A 22,228-nucleotide genomic window follows, 5' to 3' on the forward strand; every position below is an offset into this window, starting at 1 on the left:
CTGCTTTGAGGGGATGGCCTCGCGCACGCCGCCCATCGGTTAGGTGCGGCGCGTGGATGGCGGCCTAGCCGGGGTACACTACTAGGCTGACGCGGCTTCCCACCTGGGGTGCACCAGACCAAGATTTCCATAATTGCCCCCCGAGTGCGTTTCCCGAAACTGAATTTAGTTTGGCCTTCTGGCGCCGCCGTAGAGTCAACGCTTCTTAAGGGGGACCGGCGGCTTAGGCGGCGAGTTGGTGGGGAGTCTTCAGGGTCCGGAGGCTTAGGGAGGAGAACGAGGTGTGCGAGAGGGACAAGAGGTGCCGCTAGCTGAGGGGGACTTCACTGGACTCAAGAGCGGCGTGGACGCGCCTGCATTTTCCCGCCGCAGGTCAAGACCACGAATGTCAGCCCGCTCCCTAGGCGTCTCGCGGGGGCCGCGGCCCCTGCCCACGTGCTTTCTTTAAGGAGGCCCCGCGTCCCAGAGGGATCTTAGGGACAAAAGCGCGGCTAGAACCTGGCCTGCTCCGCTAGTGCCCGCGCCACCTTAAATGAGCACCGCGGCTGGAGCCGGGCTACGGGCGGCTGCAGCCGCGGCCGCGGGAGTCGGCAAAAGTTTGTGGCTCAGTTACGCCTTCGCGGGATCTGCTGGGGACGCCCCCCGCACGGCCTCCCCCGGGACGGGGAGGCCAGGTCCTCACCGCACATTTCTGCCCACGCTCGCAGTCCAGGGCCAGAGCGGCTTGGGGTCCCAGGAGTCCCAGCCACGCAACCAGAGGACAGACAGCCCTACCGCCCTCGCTGCCACCGCGTCACGGCCTGCCGGCAGCCCGGGCTGCGCTGCTCGAGATGTCGCCGGCGCTGCAAGCGCTCCAGGGACGTCGTCCAGGGATGCCCCCCGCCCCTCGCCCCCCCTGCAGTCCCCTCTCCTGTGCCACCCGCAGCCCGGCGGACAGTGCTGGTGCTCCTGCCATTCGGGACGCCCGGCCTATTGTTCTGGACCCACGGCCGTGCCGGCTCTGAGGGAGAAACGGCCTTCCCCGGACTGCTGCGGCGCGGCGGGCCCGGACGGCAGGCTCCGTGCGGAGGGGGAGCTCGCAGGCACCGGGAAAAGTTGTTCGGAGGGGCGGAGGCGGTGGGTGGTGGGCGGAGGCGGTGGGTGGGGGAGGCGATAGCCCTCCTATCTCCAAAGTCGAAAGTACTCCTCACAGTTAGCAGAACCCGGAGCCGAGGCAACCGTGGTTGCCTCCTGCGTATGGGTCTGCACCTTCGCTGGGAGATCAGGCAACCAGCGCCTGCCGTGTCGCCACCGCCACCGCGCCGAGAAGAGTGCGCCTCGGGGCTGGGCGAGGCGGCCGCGCCCTGGACCCGACACTAGGAGGAGGACGAGACCTCGGGTCCCGGCGCCCGCCTGCTCCCGGGCGCACCCATCTGCCAGCCGCAGCCACCGCCTCGCGCGGCACTCGGTTCTTTGCCATCCGTCCTCCGCCGCCCCGCGCGCGCGGTCCTCGCCACACCGATCTCCCACTGCCGACTGTCCTCTTCCTTTTCCTCCCTCCTCCCTGCTTCCCACCCTCCCCTCGCCAGTCCCTCTGCCTCCTCTGCAGCCCTGCCGCTGTTGGGTCGCCGGGCTCACAGCGATTGATTGATTGATGTTTAATTTCCTGCCAGGCGGGGCCCCCCTCCCCCCGCAACCTCCCCAGTCCTCCTCCCCGCCCCCCACTCTCCCCCTTCAATGCGGTGGACCAGTCTGGCTCGGGTTTAGATCTTTCCCCCCCAACCCCCATCCCGAAATAACCCAGAGACTTCCCCTACCCCCACCCCAAATTATTATTTTGAAGGCGCTAGATCTGGGGACAGAAAGGGGGAGGGGGAGAAATCGGAAACCGAGGACAACCCAAAAGGACTCACTTTGCCTGATGACTCAACGCAACTAATAATCATCTCCCTCTCACTGTGTCTCTCTCTGCGGCTTGTCAGTGAGTCCGGCTCGGCTGCTAGCAGCGGCGGCCGAGAGGGGAGAGGCTGGAGGTGACGGCTTGGGCGGCCGACGCTTTCATCCCGCGTGCGGTCCCAGGTCCCTGCGCCTTCTCGACTCTCGGTGGCACCGGCCCTACGGCTCCGGCCGCGCTTCCTCGCGAGCTAGCAGCCCTGCGAAGCTGCAGCCCCGACCCGCCTCTGCCGCCTCCCAGTTCTCAGCCCTTTCTCTCCAGAACCCGTCTCCTTCCCGAAGGTGTGAAAAGGCTTTTCAGCCTCCTTCTCTCTTCTCCCCTCCTCCGCCGCCTCCTCCCCCGCTCGCTCGGGTGCCCCTTTAGAGGAGCCCTCCTTTTCCTCTCCTCCTCCTCCCCCTACCCCCCCCCATCATCATCATAACAACCATCTCCGCACTAAGAAGACACCCTGACCCAGGACCTTAAACGTTAGGACCTGGGGAAGAGGAAAGGGAAAGGAGTAAAGAGAAAGGAAGACTAGGAGAACACTGCAAGGCAAAGCACCAGAAACTTTCCACCCTGGATTCTCTACTTTTGCTCCATGGACAGAGCCCCAGCCAGCCAAGTTACAGAAAAACCGTGAGCAGTAAGTACGCAGGGCGAAGGCGCCCGCGCCAAGCTCGGGAGTTCGGGGAAGCCCCGGGTCCGGCTAAGTTCCCTCCCTGCAGCTCTCGCCCTCTCGGACAGCGCAGCCGAGGGAGTGCGGGCAGAACCTTCACCCGCAGCCCTCCCGCTCCGTCTTTACATCTCTCTACTCACCTCTTCTCTGCCACCCCCACCTTGTCGCCTTGGGCCGTGGCGACGCGGCTTCTCCCACAGCGAGAGCGCCCACGAGGATTCCCAGCGCACTTTGTTGTGCCGGGTTCCTGCTTCTCAGGGATGTCAGTGACAATGTGAGTGCCGTTTCATCAGGTGTTTCCCCCTCCTCTACCCCCCAAAAATCTGCGGGTTCCGTGAGGTGCGCGCTGTCCGCCAAACGACCCAGAGGAAAACTTTTGGAGAGATTTTAAAATTTGGGGTTGACGAAGGCTTCTCCTGCACCTAATAATTTTAAATGCTTTTGCTTTTGTGTTTTGAGATGATGAGCTTTTAAAAAAAATCACTTAAGATTGGATGAAGATAAGAACGTTCCAAAATAATAACGCTTGTAGCCCCCGCCCTTGTGGAAGGTTATTCTGGAGGTTATTCTGATGAATACTTCCAAGTGTTTCTGGATTCTATTTAATGTGGAATTAGGATTGATTTTGTGCAAAGTGTCTGTGTGTCCCAGTGTGTGCTTGGTAAAGGTAAAAAGCGGGGATTCAAGGGGTCTTCTTGCCAGGCCTTTGCCTCCTGCCCCGCGATTCACAGCGCATTTATCACGTGGTTAATTCGATTTCTTACCGAGTTGTGTACATCCCATCTCGAGTGGATGAGATGTCTTCTTACAAAGTTCTCTCTGCCGCAACCCTGACCCCTAGACAGCAAGGCCGTTGTACCCGAGAATGGTTTATGCCAACCCTGTCCCAATGAATGGACTACTTCTGGGCGCCCCGGGCGAGAGGCCGGACGTCGTCACCGAGGGCTCTCTTGGGGAGCAGCGAATGGGCAGAGTCTCAACACCCCAAGTTCTGGGCTTCCTTTGAGCCGCCCAGTGTAAGATTGGGACCGCTTCGCGGTTCGGGCCCCTCGGGCAGCGTGGGAGGAAGTTTGTGTGGCAGTGGTGTAGCGCTCTGCCACTGGCCTGAACGTCTATCACGTGTGTGAGCGGTTTTCCCTCTTTTTTTCCCTCCCCCTTCCCTCCCCCCCGCCCCCTCCCTAGGTCCCTGCGCGTTTTATTGCGACCTGCCGGTGGGAACTTTGTCTCCGAGTCGGAGCAGCATGGAGCGGCGGAGCGAGAGCCCGTGTCTGCGGGACAGCCCCGACCGGCGGAGTGGCAGCCCCGACGTCAAGGGGCCTCCCCCGGTGAAGGTGGCCCGGCTGGAGCAGAACGGCAGCCCCATGGGAGCCCGCGGGAGGCCCAACGGCGCCGTGGCCAAGGCCGTGGGAGGTAACAGCCCGGAGCAGGGAGGCGCGCGCAGCCCGCGGCCGGGTGATAAAGGCCGGGTGTCAGGGTTCAGGTTGATTAGTCGCTGTCGCGGTGTAGGATTACAGGAAGTGAATTCCAGGTTGCCAAATAATGCCCCCGTCGCCTCTCATCTGCAACTGGTAGCTTCATCCCGAGTTAAAACAAGAAAGCGGTTTACCCGGAGGGTGGCATTTTTTGGGCACTTTGCCACTGTGTGCTGAGGTGTTGGCAGGTTTATGTCACAGCCAGCTAACTGTTTTTAGATTTTCCTAGAGAGCTTTTCAGTGATTTAACTATTTTGCCTTGCCTCAGAGTATCTGTTGTAGGGATGAAGTTTAGGTGCGTTCGCTTTTGTGGACTGATGTTTAATGCTCAGCCTAGTACTGGAGCAAAAGAGTGTTGGTGTTACTTTGTAGTTGGGACAGTGCTTCGAGACAAATGATTAACAACTGAGAATATTTCCAGCCACATTTCAAGTGGGAAATTAAGAATCACCACGAATCTGTCAGGGCCTTAGAGGCTTTAAGGCTACCTTTAAAAAAAAAATAAAGCTTAAAGTCATATGCATTCGTAGCTTTGTTTTGGATTATAGCACTACAGGTAAAAGTAGTGTAGTGGTCTTACTGGCTACATGCTGATTCCCTTTCCAGGAATTTAATATTACTTAAAGAAAATCTCTTGTAGTTTTTACTACTTAAAAAATCACTTTCTTTTAAAGTGGCTAGGAAAAGTAATTTTATAAAATAAAGATATGCAAGAAATGTAAACCTTATTAAAATATTTTTGAGGTTTACATGCAATTTGCTTAGTTGTTTTGACATAAAAAATGCACAGTTCTACATGGCATGTAGTTTTTTTGTGTGCTTGAGATAAATTACTAGTTTAATTTTCTTTGACTTCTAAAGGTTTTTTTCCCTAATATTCTCACTAACAGACTATTTAATTTAATTCTTATATTAGCCTGCCTGAGATGAAACAAAGCCCTGGCAAAAGTTAGTGATCAGCTCCAATTCCAGGTTCTAAATAGCCATAGAATGTATTTTGAAGTAAAGTCTTAACTCGAAATATCCACTCCCTTGTAAAAGCATTTTATAAATAGACAGCGGACACTTTACAAAAGAACAGGTTTTTATTTTTACTTACTTTGCTATTACTATTTCTTCATGATAGACACAGAGGATGGTTTGCCTTAGTCCCTTACATTAATCATCTCCCTTGAGAAGCATTCATTCTCGTAGTATTTTAAAGCTTTAACAAAATTATTTAGCTGTAGACTGTGGCTTATATATCTTCCATTTTAGGGACTTGAAGATATACTTTAATAAAGCAAAAGAACTTGGTAGTTCTGTGACCCACTTTTTAGAAATGATGTTTATTAGTATCTTGTCTCAAGACTAAAGCAGTAACCTTGGACTTTTCATATCATTTTTTGGCATATACATATAAGAAAGAAAAATATGTGGTGAATAAGGTGGAACCAAATGTGAGATGATATGATAAGTGCTGGTAATATTGGATTGAAAAACTTTTGGAAATCCTTGGAGAGGACATGTTCTCAAACTGGCCTTATGCATTAAGAACAAAACTGGACTGAAATTTTGGTTTCTTTCTGAGGACCTCATAAAACTCACTAAATTGAAATAAGTCCCTAAATGTTTTAGGATGTAATAGTTAGCAATTGTACTTTCCTAAAACAAGGTTTTTTTCCCCCTATACCGTATAGAATTATGAAAGAAACTGCCTAATTTTCTTGACAAGGGACACTTTCAGTGTAAAACAGTTGCTTTTCATATTTTCTGAGAATATAATTAACACTTGACCACTTACTGTAAATTTGATATAGACAAATATTATTAAGTCTTGGTGAGGAATAATAAATTTGTTTCAACAAGCTGGTTTAGTCATTTTTTCTAAGCTTTAACTTAATTTAGTAATATCAAAGGTCTTATTAGCTGCTTCCCAAACTGGAAATGAAGGTGACATTATTTTGTCTCAGTAAGTACCCTTTATAATGGTTAGTAATAAAGCGGTTAAAATAGTTTACATATGGTGGACTTTTAAAGATTTTTTTTAAAGAAAGGTTTTACTCTATAGAATGTATTAGATTGTTTGGAAAGATTTTAATTTAGAAAGCTTTAAAATATAACAACTAAGAACATAAAATTTCGCTAGTACAAATTTTCATATTGAATGTTAATGATTATTTTGTGGGTTTAAGTTTATATAGTTTCCAAATGTATGTTGAGATGTTAATTTTTTTTTCTTTTAATCATGTGTATAGATTGGAGAAAGGAAAGCCTTTTAAAAATGCACATTCTAAATTTAAAGTATATTTCTATTTAGTGACCCTTTTATAATTGAAAGAAATTTTTTTGTAACATAGAGTAAATATAAAATAGATTATATTTCTATTACCCTAACTCCTTTTGTTTAAATTTTCTTTATGAAGCAATATGATATGCATAGATAACTACAAAAATATTTATAGCTCTGCATCATTTATTACCATTTTCAGATATATCACAGTATTGTCAATGTTGTAAAGATGGCTATTATAATATATATTTTAAAAACAGAGCTCAAAATTTGGGAGGATGTATTTGTCACTCTGTAGTGATTCTCTTTAAGTGCTTTCCCCCTAAAATAGGGGGAATCATTAAGTTAATTGGTTGCCCAATAAAGTGACAATTTATCTTACTGCTTTTGATAAGTAGGTGAATAAATGTTTCTAAATGCATTGGTTGCAGTAGTAATTCTGTTGCTGCCGTTCTGCTTTTTTGGGGAGAGAAAGGTTTTTTTTTTTTCATTAAAAAATATATTATTTTTAGTGTCTGGATTTAACTAGTTGAGGTTGATAGAAACACTATCACAGTCTTCAGGGTTGTGTTTTTAATAGGGGACTTAAAAGTTAGTGTGTTGTTTACAATGTGGTTAGCTTTAGACGATTATTAGAAAGTAGATCAGTTTTGCTTTGTATTTCTAACACTTTCTAGGATATTTTGCTCTTATCTAAGCAGTGTGTTTTAAAGCATGTATGTAATAAAATGTAAGTGCTCAGATGTGTATGACAGTCAGCTTTTATAGAAGGTCGTCAGGAAAAAAAAAAAGGCTAATATCTCTTTAAAAAACATATGAAGGCTGGGAGAGAGTTTAGAGCAAGCAAGAGCACCATGGTGTTGACAGCTTTATATCCCTGCTGGGTAACATTCACTTACTAGAATTGGCATCCCCTCTCAGCTAGTAATTCACTCCATAAGGATTTTGAAAAAGGATGATTAATGGTGGGGAAATTTATATTTGTGAAATTGTTGATTAAAACTTACAGATCTATTTGAAGATTAGAAGAAAAGATTATTAAGGATGATGAAAATAAGAATCAGATGATCCTTTTATCACCATTAGCATAAGTACCTAAAATGTTCTGCTGTATGTAATGCCTCAGCCACGCAACCTACAGCATAAAATGAAAGTGATGCCAATCAAGTTTCCAGAAGAAGCAAGGCGTCCTGCTTTTCTCCTGGACTGCTGAAAGGCGCTGGCCAGTTGTGCTCTAATAGCAATAAATTACTCTGCTTCATTCATTGTTAACATAAGCATTTTCATTTTTTAATGTTTGGCTTAAAGAAGAACTTTTAGACAGCTTTATTTAAACTGAATGAACAGCGCTTGAGTATACCAGATGGTGTATTTGCTGATAGGAAGCATTAAACATCAGAAATCTTTTTGATATTTTTCATTTTCCTATGAATTTTGATTTTTTTTCTTTTTGGTCTTAAATGTTCAAGAGTTCAGGGGAAAACGTTTAAACACTGGGGATGTCTTACTTTTTTTCTGAAAAAAATTTGCCCTTTTTGGAAGAAGAATTAGCCTTTAAAATAACAATTTAATTTTGTTGAAGAATTGTCTGTTGAAGTTTTCTTATAATGAGTTGACCTAAAGTAGACCTAGTCTTCCGGCCACCAGGCAGCCCTTTCAAGAACGTAACTGTCTTATTGCAAGGGGTAAAAAATCATGCAATACACACTGATGTACTCAAATAGGGAAGCAAATGTGATCATAATTGTTCAGGGCCTCATTTAGAGCAGAACATTGTCTACAACAACAGTTAGTTTAATTGTCTGCAAGTAGAACATTTAGATTAAGAGTAAAAGAAATGCAGTTCAGGTCAGGTATTGTCACCGTATTAGCAGTTGTCGAGAGACGTTTTACTTTGTGAAAGAAGTGCAGATAGGAAGGAGTATAAGTGTTGACCTATTGAAATGTATAAAATGTTTAGAAATTTGAAATATATTGTCAACTTGGGCAAAATGGAGAAAACTCATTTAATTCATTTTAGCCAAGGATGAACACCATTATGCTTGTATGGAAGATTCATTATTTCTTTAAAAGAGAAAAGATTGTATTTCCCTCTTCCACTCCACTTTTTTTTTTTTTTTTTTTTAAGGGTTTAAGATCTTTTAAATAGAATGAACTTAGGCTTTAGGGTCATCCAACAATCTAGCGTGTCCTCTGTAGTTTTGCTGAGGTAGAAAAATAGCCCTCTCTAAAGTGTTTTTAGTCCTTGGCCTGTTATTAAAATAAAGATATACTTGGTTAAAAAAAAATATATGCAATGGAACATACACATTAAACAGAACATAGGGTATCCACCCCTCAAAGTCCTGAGCATAATTTGATGTTTTGAGTAATTTTGGAAGCCTTATATTCCATCAGCAGAAACCCACTGACCATTATATATTCAAGATCATCTGCAGTGAAATGTGTGTATGTGTGTGTATTGGAACTACATGGATGTCCCTTAAGGCATCTGTTTTTTAACCCCTGCAGGAAATATCTTTCCCAGTGGGTTGTGACTAACAGTATCTGCCTGTACATCTTCGATATCCTGTGTTAATTCTTCTCTCCTTTTGTGAATATGTGTATGTATTTTGCCCATCTATCTCTGTTGGGAGGGAAACAGACTAATCATCATTTGTTAGATATGTAAGATTATGAATGAGTTATTTTAAGAATATGGGAATCAATTTTATTCCAGGCAAGACACAGTAATTATTTGGTATATCTAGCAAGGTATATCTGATAAGCAGTCAAGTTTGTTGGTTCTACTTTGATAATTTAAAACTCTTATTTTTTTTTAAAGATTCAAATTAGAGACAGTTTATATGGTATATAAAAAAAGACAAATTGATAGGGTTGGACGAATTTCAAATTGTGTTATTTTCTTTGATCTTTTTAGAATTTTTAGCTTTCTGTTGAAATAAAAATGATCTAATTTCTCACCATTAAAAATTTTTTTTATAATTAATAATTTCCCATTAGGTACATAAAATATGCACAGTTTTATTTTAGAAAGCCGAACTTTATCTTGTGTAGCATGTAAGTAAATAAAAAGTTATTGATACTCTTTTTATCTAATAAGTAGCCTTTTTTTTTAAAACCTATATAACTAATGTGTGGCAACACAGTAGTTTTTACTATCTTCCTTACATGAATGCTGAGATACAATGGCATTTTGGAACATATTTAAGGATGGAGCTTTTGACAAAAGTTGTATGTGTAACAGTTTGTCAGTGAAAAGTGACAAGTGGGAAATGACAAATGAAATGTTGGCATCATCACTCTTTATTTTGATAAAAATGTCTCAATTTGCAGTGATATAATACTGTTTCATATTATTTCATGAGTTGTGTGAGATGCATAAGGGGAATTTAGATTTTGTGAACGGAAAATTAGCAGCCCAAACTCTTAAGAAGCTTTGGCAGCAAGTTCCTCCTCCCCACTAACTCCCCAAGAATAAGAACAGCAGTGAAATGTTGGAACTAACCCATACGTTTTAACTCATTATTTTTTTGGAAAAAAAGAAAGAAGAGAAAGAAGAAAGGAAGAAAGAAAGAAAGGGAAAGAACATAAAATGGTTTCAAGTAGGAGACCTTTATGCTTAGCTCAAAAATTGAGAGAGTTTGCCTTTTTGTTTCTATTCTTTTCTTTGTAGCAATTTTAAAATGAGTGATTTCCTTCTACTGACTTTGTATTGGGCCTCGCTCACTTCCAATCACCACTGCTCTCCAGCATTAATTTAGGGTGCCAGTGTGGAGAGACAGAATTCCTTTTCTTTTAAAGTGCAGTAGTGGTTTGGAAATGTCTGTGTGTTAAAAATGGATTTTTATATACAAAGGATTCATCATCCTATTACTTTTGGGTAACGTAATAGATATTTCAAAGTCAAAGTAGACGGTCCTAAGTGGAATTGAGGAATGAGTTAAAGCAAAAGCCAGTTTCGGACTTACAGATTTGAAAAAAAAAAAGTACAGATGAGGCCCTTACAGTGTGTTATTTTCTATATTTCTGAAGTCAGTGACCAACCAAACATTTATTTTCTTCTTTTACATGAAACAACCCCCACAAGCCCTTCATGCTACATAATGTTTATGTAAAAATGTTCTATGGTGGAGTTTTCAAATTCATGGAACTCTTATCTATACATATAATTTTTTTTGTTTTCAATTAACAGAATTGTTTGCTGTTTAATAGCAAGTGATTTAAAAATTGTGGTAGAACCAGTATAATCAAGAGGCAGTGAAAGACTGCATCAGAAATTGTCTTCTACAACTTGTGTCTTTTGCTTCTCATTTGCAAAGTTTTACTTATTCCAGATTTTTTATTAACTAGGTAAAAATAACCTATTATGGAGTAAATGTGCCTTAGATATATAGTATTACGGCAGTTGGGCTTATGGTGTATATTTTTCCCATTTTTAAGTGCTGTGTATATATACCTTTAACATTTTAAAAAATAAACCAATTAATATTATAGTTACTAGTTTGACAAACACTTGAAGAAAAAAGCATTATAAGAATTTGAAACTTGCAATAAAGTTATGAGCAAATTATTATAGTAAGAATATTCTTTATTTGTGTTTACGATGCATTAGGATAGTAAAACTCTCTGGGGAATGTATATTTCAATTTTAATTGCTCCCAGTATTATTACTATTTGCTAGTGTGCGAAGCAGATTTGGTTCTAACCTTAACTAGTTGCCTTATCTTTGGAATGGAGTTTTATCTTAGCTCAGTGGACAGTTAAACTGCAGCATAATATAACAAAAAAGATCAAAAAGTTGCGGGGAAACACTGCAAGCTACCATTTATGAAAAGGGGTGCATTTCACACCAGAGTAACTATTCAGTGCCTGCTGATGGTGACATAGTTACTGAATGTGTACAGCAGCTCAGTGACTTTCTTTGTTTTGTTAAAGACTTGCACCGATATGAGAAAAATTAATAAGAGACTCTAGTTAGAGCAAATGTTTTCCAAAGAATAAGATCCGACAGGGATGATTTACATTTTTTTCGTAGTAACAATTTAAACTTCATACATTAAACACAGATATCTTTTAATTCTTTTAAAAAATATTTTTACTGTTTTTTTTCAATTTGTCTAGAAAGCAAATGCATCTGTTCTTTTATAACTGAATAAGATCGACTTTTAAATTTCCTGATTGTTCCCTGTATTTAAATTGTGTTTCTATTGCATTTATTGCAATTATTTATAAGAAAAGGAAAAATTGATAGCTTATTAGTAAAATGCACTCTTATCAAAGCTCTTCAAATAGCAGTGTTTTCAAAACATTATTTTTTTGGTTAACAGAACAAGAACTTTCTTTAGTCATAACCCAAAGATGCTAACAGAGCAGCATGATAAATGTCTGTTTAAGTGTCGTAGTAAAAGAAAATGACTTGCCTTCTGAGGCAGTGGAGAGTTTATGTTGTTTTGGACCCATTTCCCAAGCAGTGATCGAAAACAGATTACAATAACAATTATACAGTCAGAAGATGCAATATCCATTTCTGCTTTAATTGAGTGAAAGAATAATAAAAACATCATTAAGAAAAATGAGGTGGACCTGTCACACAATGTACAAATTTTTAGTCTTGGAGAAGATGCAGAATGACTGAAGTGCTTTTCACTTACTTTGTCATGTTTATTAGCTAAAATCTGTTTTGGGGAGAGACCATTTGGTTCTTGCTCCTCCCTGGGAAGTTCAAAGAGGAGCCCCTGGGAAGTGGTTGCTCAGGAGATACTAAAAGTGCTCAGTGATTTGTCTTCGTGTATACGGTTTAAGAAGGGAAATCACATTTTCTTATATTCTACCTTCTCTCTCACTCTGTCTCTTTTTTTCACCTGCGTAAATGGAAGTCAAAAGTAATGAATGTTCCTCTTGTTACAAAACCCTACCCAGCAAGGGTTAGGTCTGGCCCCTGGGCCTGGTGTTCTTTCTCTTCTGGCTGAAGGGGAGGGAGAGAGTTGAGGGTGAATAATGAGCACCCTTATTTTTTCTCAGCACATGTGGGGTATGGGGGACCCTGAGGTTCCACATGGACACATCACCTGACGTTCACTTAGGTGACATAGAATGACAGCTGAGACCATAGGCTCTGGCCTCCATCTGTGATCACTGGAACCAATGAATCGATAATCCTCCACACTGCAGAGACTCCAGCCCTCAGTCCCCAGGGCAGAGCTTTCAGCAACTTGGAGCGAGCCGGTTGGCAGCAGCTGAAATCAGTGGCTAGTGTTCTTTCACTCTAGGCTGTGTTTCTTACTCTATTCACAGCATTGTGTGCCCCTGGAAACTTGGGTGATGACAGTACAGTTAGCCCAGACAGTGGAGTTAACCCCTGTTCATTGTGGGGATAGTCAGACCGCGAGTAATGTTGGCTGTCAGAGCAGCTGGAGTCCAAGGGTGGACTCAGTTGACAGAGTTAGAGAATGTTTCTTTGATCGGTAGCTAAGAGTTTTCTTGGGTTCAGTATTTAAAAACCTTTCTGAGAGTGGCAGAATGAAAAGAACAGGAGAGGCAGTAAACCCTTCCTGGCGGAGGTCTCATAATCCCAGAACTGTCCCATGCAGCATCCCTTTCAGAGTGGAATTTATGTCATACAGCTCAAAAGGCTTTTTTAAAAAGTTCAGTTTAGAGAGTCTAGTTAATGGTGCCTTCATTAAAATACTTTTGTCAGCAAAGGGTTTTTCAGTTTTAATATTTACATAACCTAACATCATTGACGAATGCCACAAGCTTTAAGGGTCTGTTAGTGGTTCCGTTTTTTCTGGGCTTTATAATTTAAATCTAAACATTAATTCTGGGTGGAACTTGGCATAATATCTTTTTGCCTCGGAGGGAATTTTTGTTGTACAATAAAAAAAAAAAACAACTTATTTTTTTCATACAGTCACCTTCTCCATGTCTCCCCTCCCCTAAGTAAATAGCAGTTAAATGGTCAAGGTTTTAAAAGAGGTTATTTAATTCAAAAAAAGAAGTGATTATTTTAGGTGAATTTAGCAATTTTCCATTAGTTCACATTGCGAACTAGTGCTTCTGATATTGATAAAAAAAAGATCCATGAGGCTGATAATGCAATGAAAATATTTTTCTCCTTTCTCTCTCTCATACTAAAGTCATGTGGCAACTTTTTTAAAAATAAAATCATACTTGAGGGCCCTTGAAACATATAAATCAGTTACTTTTCTCCTTTATTAGAAACTGAGAGACAAAAAATTCTTTCGTTTATGTCACCTGAAATTTTAACATTGACTAGAAGGAAAGAAGTACAAATCTCACTATTAAAATTAATAAAGGGACTAAATTTCCTGTGTTAGTTACTTTGGAAAATGCACTTAAACTGGAATTCTTAAAATGATCTTTTCTGTATATTAATGCTATGTTAAAGTTGAGCTATTATTGGAATCTGGTTACAAGGCAGCTGTGAAATTAAGAAACAAGTGAGGAAACCCTGTGACGATCAGTTGTCAAGACCTGAAAACCAGAAGGTATTCAGAACGCTAGGGAGAATGCATGCCCAGAGAGACTGCTCGTGGAGGAGATGGGGCTAAGCCAGGGTCATCCTGAGGCTTTGCCGGCTCTCAGCTTCCCAGGCTCTGTGCAGATAAGATTTTGTCCTGTAGATTTGGGCAATACGGTATTAAAGGACCAAAACCCTTCATTATGGAGAGAGTACGAGAGGAGCAAGTTGTTCACTGAAAGGGAAGTTATTATACATTTAGGACCCAAGTAAGGCATTTTACAAGGGTAAACAAGGCGATCCTGATTTTTCCCCTTCTCAAATGAATCTCCAGGTAATGTTCAGCAAAACTCACTCCGTTTACAGGCCCATTCATATAGTAAGTTTGAGCCTTCAGTACATTTTTACAGCTAACTTATAAACCACCCCCAAACTGGAGCTTACCGTGGAAAGCTAGCCAATGCTGTCACAAATGGTCGTTAGTTCCCAAGAGACTTGGAGGAGAAAAAGAACTGGAGGAAAATGCCGTGACTTTAGTAAGAACTATTTTTTTTGCCACCATGGCAAAGCTGTCTGGGGACTGACCTTCCTGTTTCAGGATTGATACCGCACGGTCTCCCGTGGAAATGTATAGAATTCCAATTAGCAAAGGGCCAGGGTATAAATGCACCTCTTTTCACACTGTTCCAAGTGGTTAGTGGAAAACAAGCTGCAAAGTAATTCCCTCAGCCCCCCAATAAAAAGATTTATAGCAAAATAATTCTCAGCCCCATAATGGGACTGTTGTAGGTTTGCGTTTGATATTTATAAGACTGAAATGAAGTCCATGTACCCAAACTAAGCATTTATTGTAAACAAGTTAACTGCCGAGAGCTTATATTCTGTCAAACATAATTATATTGAAGATTGATGTATAGCTTGAAAGCCAGTTTGAGGGAGACAGTTTTTTAACCAAGGAAAGCTTCTGAGATGCAGCTCTTTTCTTCCTCTGATATGACTCAGTGAAGTTGTCTTTCTCACAGCCAGCCTCTCAGCTATATAATAAACACAGGCTTGCTCTCTGAAAACATATCTGCTTGTCGATCCTACTTCTGTTAGCAAAATAAAGAAGTGAACTTATATTCCTGGAAACTGTTAGGTATAGTTTCTTTTATCATCTTCATCTAGATCTGGGCAGTGATGGCGTTTAGATAAAACAGCCGCTGTCAGCGTGGCAGGCAAGTACGGCCTCCTTGGCCACACTGGAGTTCATCCACAAGCCGAAAACTACACCTCTGGGTTAACCCCAAAAGGAGCCCCTTTCTCCTTTAATTCGGGCTTTGACTTGTCTTTCTGTTATCTTGTGTTGAGCTTGTGAGATTAGAACAATTTTGAAGCTGTGGCCTCTTGGGGGACGGGGAGAAACTACACTAATATGCTTCATTTTGTGGCTCAGAAATTATTCTAGAGTTAAAGAACTTAAGAATCTAGGGAGAATGAAATCTTTCTGAGGTGAGATATTTCATATCTGGGATTATCCCAAATTTAAAACGATGTGGTGCTCTTGCAGGGTTTTTGTGCTGTAAGGAAGGTAGAAACATATTTTCTTTAGGATAAAGATGTATCACTTTTTTTTTTCTCGAGAAACAAATCACTTTGGGCTTTAGTGATACTTCTTAAAGACAGAAGTGGAATAACATTCCTCCTTTGGTTGGATGTATCCTTTGGATAATATTAAGAATGTGAATAAGAGTTTCAGTAGATTTGCAGGTCATGGCTGAAATGATCTCTTAGATTTTTTTAATATCAAATTTAATATTATCTTTTGGAAATAATATAAATTATAAAGAGGGTGTCTTAGAATCATAATGTGAAAAATAATATAGTAGTTTTCTCTGTTCTGTTTTTCTTATTTAAGTAATTGCTATAAATTACACAGGTACATATATGCTTAAAATGTCTTGTCTGGAAAGTATTCTATCAGTGGGGACCCAAGTTTCCCCAGTCTGTGTGCTGGGTTTTATTAACTTCATCTCAGTCACAATAATAATATCCTATGTATTGCAATCCAGAGATCTCAGTGTCCCCTCAGGGAACTGCAGAATGCACGGTATGATTTTGACTTTCTTGCTCTTTCCTCCTGTTCTTTTCTTTTTCTCCTCCCAGTGTTAGCCATTTCAAGGACCTGGTTGCTATTACATCTCCGTGGAGGCATTTGTTGGGTACAAGAATGAGAGTGGCTTTTGGTGGTCGGAAAGGAAATAATGGCTGCATGTCTGTTTAAGCGTGGCTTTGTGGAGTCTGCATTCATTTCACAGTGATAATTTTTACACATCTATTATATATCCATGCGTTTTGCTGTTTGAACCCTAAACATAGACAGTAGGATTTCCTCTTGTGAGGGAGAAGCCTTTTATTTTTCACTATAAAAACTTCACCTTTTCAGGTTTTTATTTGATAAAAATCTCTCCACTCTAGTATGATTTCCTTTGGGGCTTTGCACCAGTGTTTGATCTCAATTTTTAATAATTTTGGTGAGTTAAACTCCCCAAAGAAAACATGCTTGTGCTGTGAAATATTCCCACTAGAAATCTGGGTAGTCTTGTCTTATTGAGAGCCGAGTGCTTGATTCCTTTATTAATTCCTTGCTAGAGAACCTCAGTACAGTTAACCTTTCCTTAACACTACACTGGAGAAATTAATCAAGGGTTTTTATTTTAGTTGTTAAATTAGGTAAAATAACATTTAGGCAGAGCTCAAAACCTGAGATGATGAAGCAAATGTTAGTATAAAGATAATTTTCATTGACTCCTTTTTTGACTCCAGGGGCTCTGAGTTGCAAATCACTTTTCCAGAGAGGATAATGAGAATGAAGGGAATTGCAAATACGTCTGTACTTAAATACTACTTTAAAAAGTATCCTCCCAGAAACCTAGAATAAAGTTTTACCTAATGGAGGACAGAAATCCTGATGTTAACGAATTAGGGTGTAGTCATTTTAGCATGCCATTGATTCTCAAGGCTTACCAGCATGTGCATTTCCAACCTACTGTGAAAAGAACCTCAAGAATTCAGTTCTGAGCTGGGGGTTACTTACACAATGTGACATATGTTTGAACTCTTCTGTGATGCACAAACTTGCACATTCTTTTCTTTTTCCTTTAAAAAAAATTTTTTTTGACTCTGGGATCAGTAAACATTTTGTCTCCCTGCAGTTGCTAAATTTGGAAAAGATGCTGCAGTCCTTTAGTGCAGGACGTGGGTAGGACTGCAGATAAGACGCCCAGGGTTCCAGGGTGTGTATAGTCACAGAGCACATCGACTGTGATGCCTTCGTGGAGATAAACCAACAATTTCTGCCAACAGTGATCGTGCAGGGCCCAGTGGTCTGGTGCACTTCCCTCAGAGAACATGGAGTGTGGGCCTGAATCCACTTCTGTGGATCCTTTCCTCGAAAGCTTTCCTTGTCTGCCGACGCTGAATGCCATGCCGTAGGGCCAAAGTGATGCGGACAAGTTAGGCAGCGGGGGAGTCACAGGACTTCCAGAGCTGACACTGCCAATTAATGGTGGTTATTAATGTTTAGGCGTAAAGAGCATTTTATTAAAATAAACGAACATTAGTTTGGGGCCTGCTCTAGGTTAGCCTGGGGGTAGAAAGGGAGTGGGAGAGTGAAAACTTACCTAAGTCCCGTCCCTGTTGGCGAAGGAAAAGACCAGCCTCTCGTTCACTCTAACTGGACATTCCTGACATCTGGGAATTTAGTTCCTTGGGTCAGGCTTGCTATGGCTAAGTTCCCAGGTGTAGCTCTGGCTTTTTTGTTTAGATAAGTAGCCACACTGTGCCTCCTATGTGCCTGTGAAATCCTGTTTTGCAAGCTGCCGGGCCGCCTGGATCCTGCCACTGCATTTCTGTGATTGAAGACTATTGAGAGACCTGGAGTTTATCCTTCAGCCTTCGGATCCAACTTCAGGTTGAATTGTGACCTCTCAGTTTGGGGACAGGCCTGGAATCAGAGGTCTGGAGGACCAGAACCCATCTCCCTTTCCTACCACTTTTAAACCCAGTTTGAGCCTTTGAGGTGATAAGTGAGAGGGGACCAGAGTTTTCCTCGGCCATCTCTACCCCTGGCCCATATTTGTCTTATCTTCCAAAGTTAAGATCTGCCCCAGGGGCTGCAAAGTAGTGTCTGGTTTTAGAATTCTGAAAATAAAACATTTCTTGATAATCTTACCCCCACACACACACCCCCTACACCTCCCTAGAGAGGAAGAGGCATCAAGGAGCTATATTGTTGAAACTTTACCTGGAGGTCTCCTTCCGAGTTCTCAACAACTGGGTCATGGATGAACATGAAATCCGATGTCTGCATATGTGACTTAGTTTGTCCTTACAGTAATTATGAAGTGCATTTTGCCTTTCCCATAATTGTAGGGTTGACTGTTTCTCCACCTGTGAATGACCCAGGACTTTTCAGCTGTCCCACCTCTGTCTCAGCTCCTGCTGCCACTTCAGGAAGAGTTAAAAACAAAACCAACAACAACAACAAAAAACAAAACAAACAGATTAATCCTTTTGAGAATCTGTAGTTCACAAGCAAAGGACAGAAAAGAACTTAAGAAAGTAGAGCAGTTTAGGGGAGCCTGGAGAACCCCTAAACCACCTGTGGGCAGCTCCCTTGCCCCCCGAATCCCCAAATGTTTTTGCTCTCCCTCTGCCCCAAGACTGGTGAAAACCTTTTTTATTCTATTAATTTTTTTTTTTAATTGCAGTACCTGAAATTCTTTCCATTAGAAGTTAATGTGGGATGCAGTGTACTTCTTTTACAATGAGAATATAGCTAAGGAGATTAAGGGACTACCAAACCATTCCAACAGCAAAGTGTAGCATCTTTTTATCTATGAATCTCTTTGGAATTTTTGAGCTCAGCCCCTGGGGGCCCAGGAGGCTGGAGTGGTATGTGCAGCCTGGGGCTACCAGTGCTCCTGAGGTTGGTGCCTGGGAGTGGCCTGCAGGGGCGGAAGAGAGGAGAGTAGAAAGACACGATTGATACATTTTGAAATTTTGCCTGGGACCCCAAGAAGGAGGTGGGGGGCACCCCATCTTTTCTTTCTGTTTCTGGTTGCAATTCTTGGCACACAAACTTCCTTTTATTGTTTTAGGATGGGAGGAAGCATCAAGAGGTTAGGATCGTCTAGTTCCTTCTATTCTTGTCTCTGACTTAGGGTGTGTGTGTGACTGTGTGCTTGTGCATGTGTGAGAGATGAACACAGATGGAGAAGGAGAGAGTATGAGCTTGTAGAGCAAGCACATGGTTTTGTTTTTCTACTAAATTTTCAGTAAGAGAATTGCCACCCCTGACTTCTTTCTCTCCCAGTCCTCTGGAAGACAGTGTATTCACTCAGTTTCCACGGTAGAGTTAGTTTCAGTGTTTCCGGGGTTCTGTAATTTATTGATTGTGGTGGTTGCTTTATTCCAGGTTCAGTTTTATACAAAGAACAGATATGAGAGGCTCTGCCCTCAAGCCTTTGCAATCTTCAATTAGCCCAGGGACCTTCCCAGATAATAGAACCAGATCTACAGCCGGCCCCAGGGATGGGAGTGGACCCGTAGTTGCTTCTTCTGGAAACAGAGGCTTTGAAAGAGGGGAGGGGAAAGGCTGGCCTCCTATCATCTCAGACTGGCTCCTGTCATTCAGGGGGCAGGACCAGGAATGAGGGTGGATCCTGGAGGCAAAAGGGCTGGAAAGGAGGTTGGAGCCAGGCTCACCCACTCCAGGGAAGGACCCGTTATCGAGCCTTTCTTTGTCTGAGTGACTGGAGGGCACGACCTGTGTGTGATTCCTCCTCTGTGCCCAGCACAGTGCCTGACATGTGGTAGGCCGTCCCAAGGTGAATTCGCTGACATGCAACGCAGGACGCACATTGGGTATAGCAAGTGAAGGGCTCTTTACCAAAAGACCACGTCTTTAAGCGTTCTGTGCATGTGGGTTTTGGAGTGTTGTTTTCCTCCCCTAAGAAAGCTGCATGCTTGGGATTTCAAGTTGGCTACCGTGACCTGCTGTCTGTTGCCTCTCTTGGTTTCCTTGAACATCTTATTTTCCTATAGTTTCAGTTTCCTCATTTACTAAATGAGAATAATAACCCTCCCACAGGGTCATTGTGGGGAGAAAACAAAGGTACCCATGTGTTAGAGCACGTGCTGAGTTAGGAGGGGCTGTGCAAATGAGAGGGTTGTGTTGTGTCCCGGCTTTAACAGCAGGTGGTAGAACCCTGTCATCTAGACCCCTGCCTCTGGACCCTCCTTCATCTTTGACAGTTAGACATCCACTGCATTAAAGAGTCCTTGTTCCTTGGGTCACATTCATGCCACTGCTTTGGCATCTCCTGAACACTGTAGTTGTTCTTTAAAATGAAGGGAAAGGGAAAAAAGCCTTTCTTTTATTAAAGAAGTCAGGTTAATATAGTTAGGAATAAAACAATAGCCTACCATTTGCTCCATGATGCAGAGAAGATACCATGTTAAATATTAGAGTTTAACCAAGAGTACATCTGTCCTCAGTACATCCAGATCTCAAGATCTGGAACACAGAGGAAAGATAAGTGAGGCGCATCTGAGAAATGCTCAGGACAATCACACTATTGTCCTGGTTATCAGTTTGTGGTGTATCTATCCTGGGCCAGAAGAACCTGTGTGTATGTTGGTCTTTGGCAGATTGCTTAGAGCTGCTTTGTCTGATAGAAATGTAGTAAGAGTCACGTGTATAATTTAAAATTTTCTTATAGCTGTGTTTAAAAAAGTGAAGAAATAGATAAAATTAATTTTAATAATACATTTTGTTTAAATCAATGTATCCAAAATATTATGTCTACATGCAGTTAATTTTTTTTTCATGTTGTATTTATTTTTATTTACTATTTTTTGGTATTGTTGAAATTGAATGTGTGTGTCATACTCACAGCACATCTCAGTTCAGGACTAGTCAGCATTCAAGTGCTCGGTCACCACATGTAGCTAGTGGCTACTGTGTTGGACAGGCAATTTTATTTTTATTTATTTTTATTTTTATTTTTTAAAATTAAAAAAAAAAATTTTGTCATTTTCCTTTAACAGAGACACTGGGGATTGAACCCAGGACCTCATACATGCCAAAGCACGTGCTCTACCATTGAGCTAACCTTCCCCTCCTGGACAGGCAATTTTAGAATATAAAATGTGGTGCTTTTAACACTTTCACCCTTTTCCTGTGGGGCACACTGAACATTTTAAACCTTTATTATTTGCATCTTAAGTAATTAGACCATTCAATGATTATTAGTATAATTTTTATTCTGAAGTAATGCTTCCTAGTAAGTATCATGAGCATTGATTATGGACCTGTAAAAAAATTATTGGTCTCTCTTTTTTTTCCCCTGTGTAAAATGGTATTAATACTGATTTTGTAAAGAAAAAAAAAAAGAAAACCGATACAAATGGGTTTCATGTTTGAGGGCTGTCAGACAATTTAACGATTACATTGTTTAATCCTCACGACCACTCTAGGATGCAGATGTTATTATTTACATTTTAGCTAGGAGGAATTTGAGCCTCATAGAGGTCAAATAAATTATCCAAGGTCACTCGCACATGTTAGTAATGACAGTGCCAGGACTCCATCTAAGAGTTGCCTATCTCCTGACGGAGAGCTAGTCACCACCACATTTAACCATCTCCCTACACGTGTCTGTCTGCATGGCTGTGGTGGTGAAGATCAGGTTAACTCTTTATAATTATGCACACTTACTCAGAAATAATGTCATAATGAAAATGACAATTTGAGCATCGCAACTAATGACAAGTGGGAAAATGCACTTTTCTAGTAGAGAGAGTCCTATTGCTTATTTTACCTCTCTGACAATAGAATTTACCATTTATCCCAATTGTCAGAACAGCTCTTAATTTTTAGCAAATGGCTGGAGCTGTGTGCCTGTCCTCTAGATTAAACCACTTGCTTACCTCCCGCAATTGTAAAAGGCTTGGTGAGGCTTATAATCAAAAGGTTCAAAGTTCTCTACTTGATCATCTGGAGATGGGTCTGTGTGACAATAAAAGAAAAATACTACCATGAGATCTAGATATAGGGCTAAAACGAGAGTGTCTTTCTTTTTTCTTCTTTATCATTTCCAGATTTTGTTGTGAATGCATTTTAGTTTTATCTTGCTATTCGTTTATTGGAACTTATCTTTTAATTCTTCCAATTCTTAATTTACTTTTTGAGTGCTTTTCAAACACTTTCCCTATCCTTCCATCCATTTTCACTTTTTTCTTTTTCTTTTTTTTCCTCTTTTGCTTGGAGAGAATGTGGGGACCAAAAGGGTAAATATGTTTGAGGTATACCTCTATTTACCATTTTGTAGTTTTCTTTCCCAGGGTTTTGCTGTGTTTAAAGGCT

General features: G+C 41.7%; 1 protein-coding gene across 4 annotated transcripts in view; it reads left to right on the forward strand.

Annotated features, from left to right (window-relative positions):
* The first annotated feature begins 260 nt into the window (after nucleotides 1–260).
* Nucleotides 261–22,228, forward strand: part of SATB2 (SATB homeobox 2) — a 179,764-nt gene continuing 157,796 nt past the window's right edge. For 2 of the 4 annotated variants that reach the window (XM_032480114.1, XM_032480113.1), the window contains exons 1-3: nucleotides 261–2,558; nucleotides 3,433–3,607; nucleotides 3,774–4,001. In XM_032480114.1, the coding sequence (XP_032336005.1) occupies nucleotides 3,833–4,001 (169 nt within the window). In that variant the 5' untranslated portion in view covers nucleotides 261–2,558; nucleotides 3,433–3,607; nucleotides 3,774–3,832. The other 2 variants (XM_032480116.1, XM_032480115.1) reach the window with 2 other exon arrangements.

The sequence above is a fragment of the Camelus ferus genome, chromosome 5 (genome assembly GCF_009834535.1).
Source record: "Camelus ferus isolate YT-003-E chromosome 5, BCGSAC_Cfer_1.0, whole genome shotgun sequence".
Classification (NCBI taxonomy): Eukaryota; Metazoa; Chordata; class Mammalia; order Artiodactyla; family Camelidae; genus Camelus; species Camelus ferus.